This window comes from Amia ocellicauda, chromosome 18 (assembly GCF_036373705.1).
Source record: "Amia ocellicauda isolate fAmiCal2 chromosome 18, fAmiCal2.hap1, whole genome shotgun sequence".
Lineage (NCBI taxonomy): Eukaryota > Metazoa > Chordata > Actinopteri > Amiiformes > Amiidae > Amia > Amia ocellicauda.
Window position 1 is genome coordinate 1,221,933 of NC_089867.1, and position 10,256 is coordinate 1,232,188.

At 41.7% G+C, this 10,256-nt stretch overlaps 1 protein-coding gene across 1 annotated transcript; it reads right to left on the reverse strand.

Annotated features, from left to right (window-relative positions):
* Positions 1–6,494: 6,494 nt before the first annotated feature.
* LOC136713988 (uncharacterized) lies at positions 6,495–8,218 on the reverse strand. Its single transcript, XM_066691252.1, has 4 exons — positions 7,926–8,218; positions 7,784–7,837; positions 7,404–7,463; positions 6,495–7,096 (listed from the first exon to the last, which is right to left on the reverse strand). Exons 1-4 carry the CDS (start codon positions 8,095–8,097, stop codon positions 6,495–6,497), a joined length of 888 nt encoding a protein of 295 aa, XP_066547349.1. The 5' UTR covers positions 8,098–8,218.
* Positions 8,219–10,256: the final 2,038 nt, after the last annotated feature.

A 10,256-nucleotide genomic window follows, 5' to 3' on the forward strand; every position in this document is an offset into this window, starting at 1 on the left:
GCGGTCGTCAAGTACAAAGTCTTCAGACCTTCACTTGTGGTCAACACTGTGTGTTTTTCTTATATCATAGATCTAAAGGAAGGTCATACCCCGATATTATGTCCTTGTACAGTGAGGATTTAGGCCAAAATGATAAAAAAGTGGCAGAGTTTGTCAGGACACTGTGGACCCCTCCTTATAACACAATTACTTACGACCCTAGCCAGCCATGTATACAGATGGGGTGTTCTTGTGAGGATTTTAAAAGATGTCATGCGTGTTAAAGTGAAAAATAATGAAAACAGCCTTTGAATCATTAGTTTTGTTTTTATTCAACACAATTCTTATACAAAGCAGGGTTATGTTATAAATAAATGTACAACATTTGAAAATAAAAATAAAAAATAAAAAAATTGTTTGTCGGTTCCTTATTTACAGGGGAGACAAATAAAAACATGAGATTAATAAGCTTCCCAACGATGGATAGATCCTGAGGATGTTTGCTCAGCACGGTCAGAGTAATGAGATATCGGCGTCAGATCAGTCGCCACCTCTTTACACAGACGGATTTTTTGTCGCGTTTCCTGGTTAGGGACTGTTGATTGGGGCATGTTCAGACAGGCCATCGCCTGTAGGAAAGCATTCCAGCCTACAGGTCGGCGACTATCGGGGACCTTATTAGTGCTAGTGACACTCTTCAACAAATCAAACATGTGTGAACCTTTGATCAGTTGTCCTTTAAAAACAAATTCACCCTGTTCATTCCAAGTCGTTACCCGCGGTTTCTGAACCATTTTGTGCAGAATATATTCTGCATGTCTTTTGCATCTGGCCGGCATGTTTCTCAAAACATCCGTTACAACATCTCCCTCTGAACTCTCAACAGGTTCGGGCACCGCAACATCTTTATCAACCGTACCCCCCGCATCAGCCCCAGAACCATTTTCTTGAGAGGCCATGGTTAAAGTTAAAATGTTTTGATCTTTTTCACCCTGTCTAACCAGACGGAGGTAGCGCTGTAACGTGTTGCTATACATCTGGGCTTTGGAATACTGATTTAAATCGTCCCTGGCCAGTATAGCTTTCATTTCAGAGTCCAGGTTGTTTTCGGCCGTTTGTCTAATGGGCTCTGGCCCGACAACATTTTTTCTCAGTTTCTCAAGCTGCTCCTGAGGGATCAAAAACATTTTCTGAGCATATTCCATTATTAACTCACTCTGGAAGCTAGAAGACTGGTTAGGAAAGGCACGGCTATGCTCAACAGCGGTCCTATAAAACCTCCGGTTTGATTAATCTTCTTTCTTTTTCTTTTAATAGAATACTTCTTATTAGCGATGATCTTGATAACCGCTTTTTGTTTTTTGAGTTTAGAATGTTGAGAAGGGGTTAGGGGTATATTACCGCGTAAGATGTTAAAAGCTATTTCACACAGGGTCTCGATCAAATCCGAGGGGGCCCCTGCCAGCACAGCTTTCCTATGGCGCGGGCTCCCCTCAAATAACATTTGTAAAAGCGGCAGATTTCTTTTAATCCGAACAGACATTCTTATTTATTTCCTTTTCTTTAGCGCATACACTGCCGGCCAATCGGGCGGGCACAAACCTGTTCTGAGGCGAAAGTCTTCTGGGGTTTGTGCTTTTAAGTCCACAATCAAGTACCCGTAGGGTTTTTTGGTGGCATCCTCAAATGCCTCCAAAAAGAACTTGGTCTGGTTAGGGTACATTTGACGAGCCAAGACGGTGACCTGTAGTTTATCTCTGGGGTTTTTAAAAAGAATTATATAATTGGCATTTAAATTAATAGTGCGGCTTTTTTTACCTTGAAAAAATAGATTTTGAACTAAATAAATAATACTTAAATTCCTATGATGAGTGTACTTTGTGAAAGCTTTTTCCACTTCACTGTTGTCACCGGCCTGCTCCATCAGGTCATCAAGGATCACTAGATTAGTTTGTCCGGGCGGGAACAGGTCATCGTCACACAACGAGGCGGGGAGACCTTGCACAAATTTCAGATTATTTTTTTTTGATGCCAAATCATCGTAGAGAGGCTGCCAGCAAGAGTAACACCACACTATGTTGTCAAGAGCTTGGGACATGGTTGCGTCCACATCTTCTATGATGTTCTTTATAAGATAGCTCTTACCCGAATTGGAGGGACCGGCTATAATACAGGAGAAAGGGTGTTGAAGGCGGTTATCAAAACCACTGCTAATATCCATAAGGCAGAGTGGTATAATCAGTCTTCAACACTCTTTTATTGTACACCACCCTGAACCGTTTGTTTAGTGATCTATTTTCCAATGTGTACCCCTTTTTATTGCGATAGATCTGATTTCCGGCTGTAATAATCTCGCGAGGAGGCGCGTCTTTCTCGGTTACAAAACTTTGTACCAGGGTCGTCAGAGACTTGATGTTAATGAGCTTGTTGTTACAATGGTTCAGAGTGAAACCCTTAACTTTCATACAGGTCTTACCCGCAGCCGTTCTGTATGCGTAAGTCTTAGGACCCCCTGAAACAAACTCCACTATGTGGTCCTGAGGATCTAGCTCGCTCGTTAACTCCCCAAGGTAGTCCCCGAGGGGAGGGACCCAATCCCCTGGCCTGGTGACAAAGATTACAGAGTCAGTATCATGATAGAGCGTGCGTTCCTGCAGCTGATCCATTAAGTTGTACAGTTCAAGCCGGGCGTAAGCCGTGGTAAAAACCGCTATGAAAACATTAACGTTTCCCTGTTTGGTGGGGAAATCTTTAGGGGCCCTCCACTGGACCTGTGCCACGTGGTCATTTAAGAATTGAAAGTGTGATACTGCATGTTGTTTGGAAAACATAAATTCTATAAACTGTTCAGGGGTTTTAATCAAGGTTGTGTTTAGACGGTTATTTCTTTCCCCAAACTTACCCCACAAACTGTTTAAAATCAGTTTGGACATTTGTCTCTTGGCGGGGTTTACAGTTATGTTCCCCGGCTCTAGACGGATCCCTTCCTTTTCAAAATATTGCTGAACGTACCGCTCTTTGGCCGCGGAGTCAACACACCATGAGGGATAGCCCGATGCCTCCTGTTTCCCTTTCAGATGGGTCATAATGTACTCAGCAAAAAGAGTATCAGATTTTTCAGAAAAATGCCAAACCTCATACACCTTACCGACTCTGTAACCTTTCTCCACCGCCTTGTCAAGCTCAATGCTACACCAGACACCCGTCAGCGCTCTCTCGTCATCACTGTGCAGACACGAGGTATTTTGATTTTCAGTTTCCACACACGTTCTACACAGAGGGAACATCAATTTTCCCGAACACCTGTAAGGCAACACGGGTAAGAACAGCTCGCGAGGAGGGTACATGGTGACTTTGATCAAACCAAAGTACTGTCCGATTTCGAGAAAGTCACGATAAACAATGGTTGGATGCCCCACCGGGTACATTTTGGTCTTGTTGACATAAGGGTACAGACTGGTGAAATCATAGTAATCTACTCTCTCACCATCCTTTACCTCATAATGTAAACAGAGGGCGTTGGTACGACCCCCAAATAACGCATCCCTGGGCTCTAGACGTTCAGGAAAGTCCAAGGTTTCCATAAACCGTTGTACCCCCACATCCTGTTGCTTCAGGGTCGTCCACGCGTGTTCCCAAATCACCAGCACATTCAAACCATAGGTGTTTTTTAAAGTTTCAATTCGTTCCTGGAAATCATAGTACATGTCACCGCAGAGTTTTTGTGTTACGGGGTTAAAGGTGTTTGGGTCGAAGCACTGAGGACAGCCATGGTAAATACAACCAGCAAACTCATAAGCGGTACGCCGCCCGGACACGTCGCTAAAACCGTCTAAGTAGTAAGGACCCATTTTGACTTCCCCTTGATTTAAAGCATGTCTGATGAAGATGTTATCCCGGGCACTCAGATATTCCAGCCACTGTATGGAGACAGTCGAAAAGTTCTTTTGTCTAGCACGATAGTTGTCAGAAGTGGTGACCGCTATAGTGTTTTTCTGCAAGAAATTGGATCGATACATTTTCATGCAGAGAGACGCTATGGTCACACTTTGCAAAGGGTCGAGGCCCGATGTGTTGATAACCTCGGCGCGGAAACGCAAACAGGCTTCTTTAAGGATCACCACATCATTTTTACAATAAGCGGCCATCTCTTCGCGGAAATCAAAAACACCTCCCTTAACCGTATTGTACCATTTAAAGAATTCCTCCCTCTCATGAGACATCATAGTATCAACCCCATAATAAGAGGCGGGCGGGTAGGACCCTCGATAATTTTGAGTGTCCTTAGTATTAAAAAAATGGCAGAACCAGCCTTTCTTCTGAGCCTCAAAACCCAGAGCTTTAGGCAAAGCGCTCAATTTCATGGGGAGGAAATTTAACGAGTCTATGTAACGTTGGTTGAAAGCTTCGTCGGTGAAACACATGATCTTGCTACCCTGAGCTATTATTTTTGGGGTCACCCCATTTTCCACCAGATACTTCATCAAAATGTAAGAATCATAACCCTTAGCATTGTGGGCAATAAATGTGTAATTGATGTATTTTGGACCGCGATACCGCGTAAAGAAAGCCCTGACACAACTCTCACCGCTAGCTGACCACTCACAATCCAACATGTCAATACAGTGTATATAATTAGCAACATGGACCCCGTTTTCTTGCCGGCATTCAAAATCAAAAAAGACATACCGGTTGTGCGGCGGCTCCTTTTTAACCGGCTGAATAAAGCACTGGTGTTCAGACCCCGGGGTTAAATCAGCATTACAGATCCTACATCTCGGCTCCAGACATTTGTGTGGTTTAGCCTCATAAAAACGGTACTGGAGGCAACATTGCGGGCAATATTTAGTTTGATCACAATAACTCCGTTTTTTAACCCCCTCAGCAGCGGCCCTCTGTACCTTATGTTCGGAAAAACAGAACGCGGAGAGACAAATCCTTAAGCAATCTTTACATCGGATGGTAGGGGCCAAACCCTTACGACATTGCGGATTGAAACAGACGTTACAGTAACCGTCACAGCGGTGCTTAAGCTTATCATTGAAGGCCTTATAACACCAATGACAAACATACGAACAACCCAAAAAAGCCGTCAAACTCTTTATTCCAAAGTAATGACTATCACTTAGGAAGAGAAACAGTGTCTGTGTATGGGTTTCAGGATGTGTCTGAAATTTCACAAATACTTCCTTTACCTCACAACGGTACCACACAACAATTTTTAAAGACAACAACTCCTCAAACCTGGTAATGTCTGAAAAGGCAACCATCTGTTGAGAGTTTAAGCCGGCCCTCTGATGAAGCATTAAAGCCTCTTGCATAGCTTGGGGTTCAGGCATGTCGGGGGTAAGTAGTTTTATTAAACTGTAAGCAAAACAGAGCTTATTGTCCCCATTGGAACTCACCACTAATTGCCTGAGCTTGTTCCTAATTATGTCGTTCTTCAAGCATTTCGACAGTCTTCTAAGTGCCCCACCCTCAGGGTTACGAACCACATTCATTACCAGAGACAGACTTTCATCCGCTAAGATGGATGCGTTACTTTGCAATAACGCTTCGATTTTAGCCAGAAATTCATCAACATCTAAATTATCTCCACTCATCATTACAGATAGGTTGCTAAACAAATCATCCCCTCTGAGTTCTAACTGTACAACATCTCGAGGTCTGACCCTTTCAGCAACCTGTTCAAGCATGTTTTGCAAGGCCTCGTGTATGTTGACAAATATTTCTGCATAATTGTCACAATTTAAAAGTTCTGCAAAATTAAAACGCTGAATCATTTCAAAATTGTTATAGGCCGGTCTATCTATAATCACGGGATCACTGTTACTCTTGGCCACATCATCATTTTGAACAAAGCCTTCAACCCCTACATTCTCACAGAGCATGTCCTCCACAACCTTATCAGTCTCAGAACCCTCCACATTCCGAACACCCCCACTGCTGACATCTACAAAACCCCCTTTTTGAGGAGGCTCATTTAAAGCCCGTAAAAGTCCTTCAAAGATATCCAACCGGTTAATGTCAAGACCCTCCTCTATAGTGACGGCTGCTTCTGCCGCCGTACTGTGTTCTAATTGTCTCAAATCATTTATAACAGGGGCAGAATTTGGTCGGGGTAGCGTCTCCAAAGCCTCCACCATTTCAAACAAATCGGGGTGAACTAGGGGTTGAACCTCTATAAGCTCTACCGTTGGGAGGTGGTTATTTAGATCATTGACCATCTGTAACAGGTCGGGGTTCACCGGTAAGTCTGTTAATTCACATTCTATCGGGGGTGATTGGGGGTTATTTAAATCATTTATCATTTGTAATAGTTCCTGGTTCATTGGGACATCAGAGGAGTTCACAACAGGGCCGGGGATGTTCTCTCGGGAAGGTCTTTTTGGGGCCCTAACTTGATCATAATCCTTTAGTTTGTGAGTTCTTTTACCAAGTCCGGACATTTTTTTATTTATTTCTTATTTTTCCAACAAATCACAATAGTAAGGCGTTCTGTATCTATTAAAACATTAAATACGGTACAATTCGTTAGTAAGGGTATTAATAAGGGTGTTTTGGCTCTCTATCACAAGGTTTTGTCCCACTAACACAAGTCTTTGATTTAGTAACAAAGTACGTAGCAACTCATGCCGACCTTCAGGAAGTAGCTCCGGGGAATGGTGTCCTGGCACAGCTTCAAAGGATGGTCGCTCCGGTAAATCTCGGTCGAAGGAGGCAGGGTGCGAGCGTATACTCACGGACGGAGACCAAGAAGGCCTTTGCGGTGACACCCTGGCCAATCGCGGTGTACTGTTCAGCGTTTCTGTAGCCAAGAAACGGGGATGGGGGGGCGATGTTGAAACCAGTCCGACGTTGGGTGGTGTGTCAACCCTGACTGACGGCGACCCCTGAGGTTGTTGGTTGCCTGTATTTGTTCCGACCGACAATGCGTCGGGCTGAATCTGGGTTGTTGAATTACCCCCAGAAGGCTGTGGCCTGAGTAGATGTTGGGGGGTCTCCAAGACCACCGTGGGGGATCCTCTCGGTGATCTCTCCGGGGAAGATGTTTGATCCCACTTAGACGGGGTGATTGTCCTCAATAGCTCATCCACAGAATGACTATCCCAAGAGTCTTGGGTAGAATAAAAATATACATTACATTTACATCTTTAAACGGCGACAGAAATCAAACTTAAAACAACATATCCAGGACCTTCAAAACCTTTAGCTTTTTTTAGACCTTTGAAAATAGTCTTAGACATTCACTACAACGCCTTATTATTTACAGACAATATATTTATTAGGACTTGATAATAAATGTAAAACAGAGAAGCCTCTGTAAATAAACGGTTTCTTAAATGTTTCTTTAAAAACTGTAATATTGTTAATAAAACTTTTTATACACACACACCCACACCACATTTCATTTTTAAACGAACCTTCCAAGTGTAAACGCTTCCTGATCCCGGGACTTCCTGTTTCACAAACGTTTTCACGATCTGTTTAAATATTAAATACAATGAACACCTTCAAGCCTTTTCCTACAGCCACTTTAAAACAGAAGTATAATTGCGGAAGATAAGCCAAACAACTTACTAAAACCTTTCGGCCAGCTTTACTTCCTAACCAGACGGTAGGACAATCGGTCATTTCTAAACACATGCCCCAGAAACAAGCCTAGACCTGTCCGGACTTCTAAAGATCTTTCCCAGAACCCCCCCGCCCTACAGGAAATGGGCACCCGTCGCTTAAATATCAGCCCTCAACGGGCAAACAAACCCCCTTTTAAAAACATTAAAGTTTGAAAGATCTTACTTACCTCCAAAGAATAATCGTTTCTTATGTTTTTCAGCTGGTTTAGCTTTTTGCACTTCTGTGGAGGTAAGAGACATGTTTAACCTTTAACCACTCCCGCTTTATAAAAAGCTTTAACCTCTTACAAACGGCAGATATATACTCACCGCTATCAGATACCGGGGCTGACGGCCTTTCAGATTCTTGAAAGGTTACGGTTCTCGAATGTAAAACGAAACAAGACCTCGATGTGGAAGGCCTTTCGTTGTCTCGAACCACGTTTCTTAATACTGTTAGAAAGGATAATTTTTTAAAATTAACAAAACGGGCCTCAAACATCTTACAGAAACGTTATACAAACAAACAGGGGTTTAGTTCTTACCCGGACGGCAGACCGCCTGTCTAGGGACAACCACTTCTCTTGTTTGCTCCTCGGAGACATTAATCACAGGCCTTTCGATAGTTTCTGTGTAATTAAAGAGACTGGCTTTAATATATATTAAAACGTTTTCATAACTCTAATGAGCCGCTTCAAAACCACACACACACACACAACCATACATAAGAACCCTTGAGCGCAAACACAAAAATCTTACCGTCGTTGTTCCAGATGATCTCCTCAGCGTTGGGAATTAACTCCTGTTGACTGGCTGAAAAATAATTTTACAGAACTTAAAACAGATGGTATAACCTTATTTACAATACATGACCACAACACGCTCTGAGTCAATGAAAATAATTTAAAGACTTACCTAAAAACTCGTTTAAATCGAAGTCGTTGATGTTGTTTCCGGACATTGTTGATCTTTAGGCTTAAATCGAAAGGTCAGTACGAGTCTGTCGAGCTGAAGACCAGACCTTCATACTTATACTGACGGCCAGCTGCCGGATCTGCTTGTAAGGCATTGTTCTGGGCTGTCCTTTGTGCCATCCTGTTACCAATTAACATATCAAAAACAACCAATAAAATGACCCTGCATCAAATTTCAAATAGACACCAAGATGGCGACGATCTCTCTCCTCTCTACTCTAAACTTTTATTAGAACCTTTTGGTCTCTCAAAAAACATTTTTAAGCATCAAGACCTATAGTCAATAAACACTAAGAATATTTCAGACCTTTATACGCGCTAAAAAACAACCTGAGCCAAGAAAATAACTATAAAGATCTAAAATAAGTAGCGCTTTTACAGCGTTTTTTTTTTTTAATAGCGATGCTTTGTTTGGTATTAAACAAGTCACAAACTACTCAGAACAGCGTTTATCCCCAGCAAAAGAGATATTTGGGTTTATTTTACAAAGCTTATAAATTATATAGTTTAAAAGTATTCTGAATGTTTTGATAACACACGCCATACCGACGTTTGTCTGAGCCCACCCCCAGCCCCCCCCATGGTGTGAGTGATTTAGCCTTGAGTGTTGTGATCTATTTAGCATTGAGTGATCAGTTGTTTTTATTTTTTAAATGATTCCTTATCATCAGGGATTGAGACTGCTAAAATACCTTAAAAACATATCCTTATCTTAAGTCTAACTCTTATGAGCTTTAAGAACCTAGAATGTATTTAAGTAAAACGAATGAACACATTATGTGTGAGATAAAATATAACCACAGCTTTTTTTTTTTTTTTTTTTTTTTTTTTTTTTTTAATAGCGATGCTTTGTTTGGTATTAAACAAGTCACAAACTACTCAGAACAGCGTTTATCCCCGCAAAAGAGATATTTGGGTTTATTTTACAAAGCTTATAAATTATATAGTTTAAAAGTATTCTGAATGTTTTGATAACACACGCCATACCGACGTTTGTCTGAGCCCAACCCCGCCCCCCGGGTGTTAGTGATTTAGCCTTGAGTGTTGTGATCTATTTAGCATTGAGTGATCAGTTGTTTTTATTTTTTAAATGATTCCTTACCTTTAGGGATTGAGACTGCTAAAATACCTTAAAAACATATCCTTATCTTAAGTCTAACTCTTATGAGCTTTAAGACCCTAGAATGTATTTAAGTAAAACGAATGAACACAATATGTGTGAGATAAAATATAACCACAGCTTTTTTTTTTTATTTTTTTTTTACAAAAACAATTAACCTATACACACCAACACCCCCACACACCCACCCACCCTCTTTTTTTAATTTTATTTTTAATTAAATTTGAGGGGAGAGACAGAGCCATATACCTTGGGGTTAACATAAGTACCCTATGCAAAACAGGCATTGTTAGGACCTGGGACCATTACAGACAACAGAACTTGTTGATCTTATAAAATGCATGGGCGAGAGAGACAGAGAGAGAGAGAGACAGACAGAGACAGAGGCAGTGTGAATATGATAAACGCACTATTCAAAATGGTATTGTTAAGACCTGTGACCATTACAGACAACAGAACTTGTTGATCTTATAAAATGCTTGGGCGAGAGAGACAGAGAGAGAGAGAGACAGACAGAGACAGAGACAGACAGAGACAGAGACAGTGTGAATATGATAAACGCACTAT

Bases quoted from the DNA above. Each gene is read 5' to 3' on its own strand.
- LOC136713988 (XM_066691252.1), bottom strand. From the start codon at position 8,097: ATGTTTGAGGCCCGTTTTGTTAATTTTAAAAAATTATCCTTTCTAACA. The intron at 7,838-7,925 runs GTGAGTATATAT...TTACCTCCACAG, and splicing joins AGCCCCGGTATCTGATAGCG to AAGTGCAAAAAGCTAAACCA. The intron at 7,097-7,403 runs GTTCGTTTAAAA...ATTCTACCCAAG, and splicing joins GAAGCGTTTACACTTGGAAG to ACTCTTGGGATAGTCATTCT.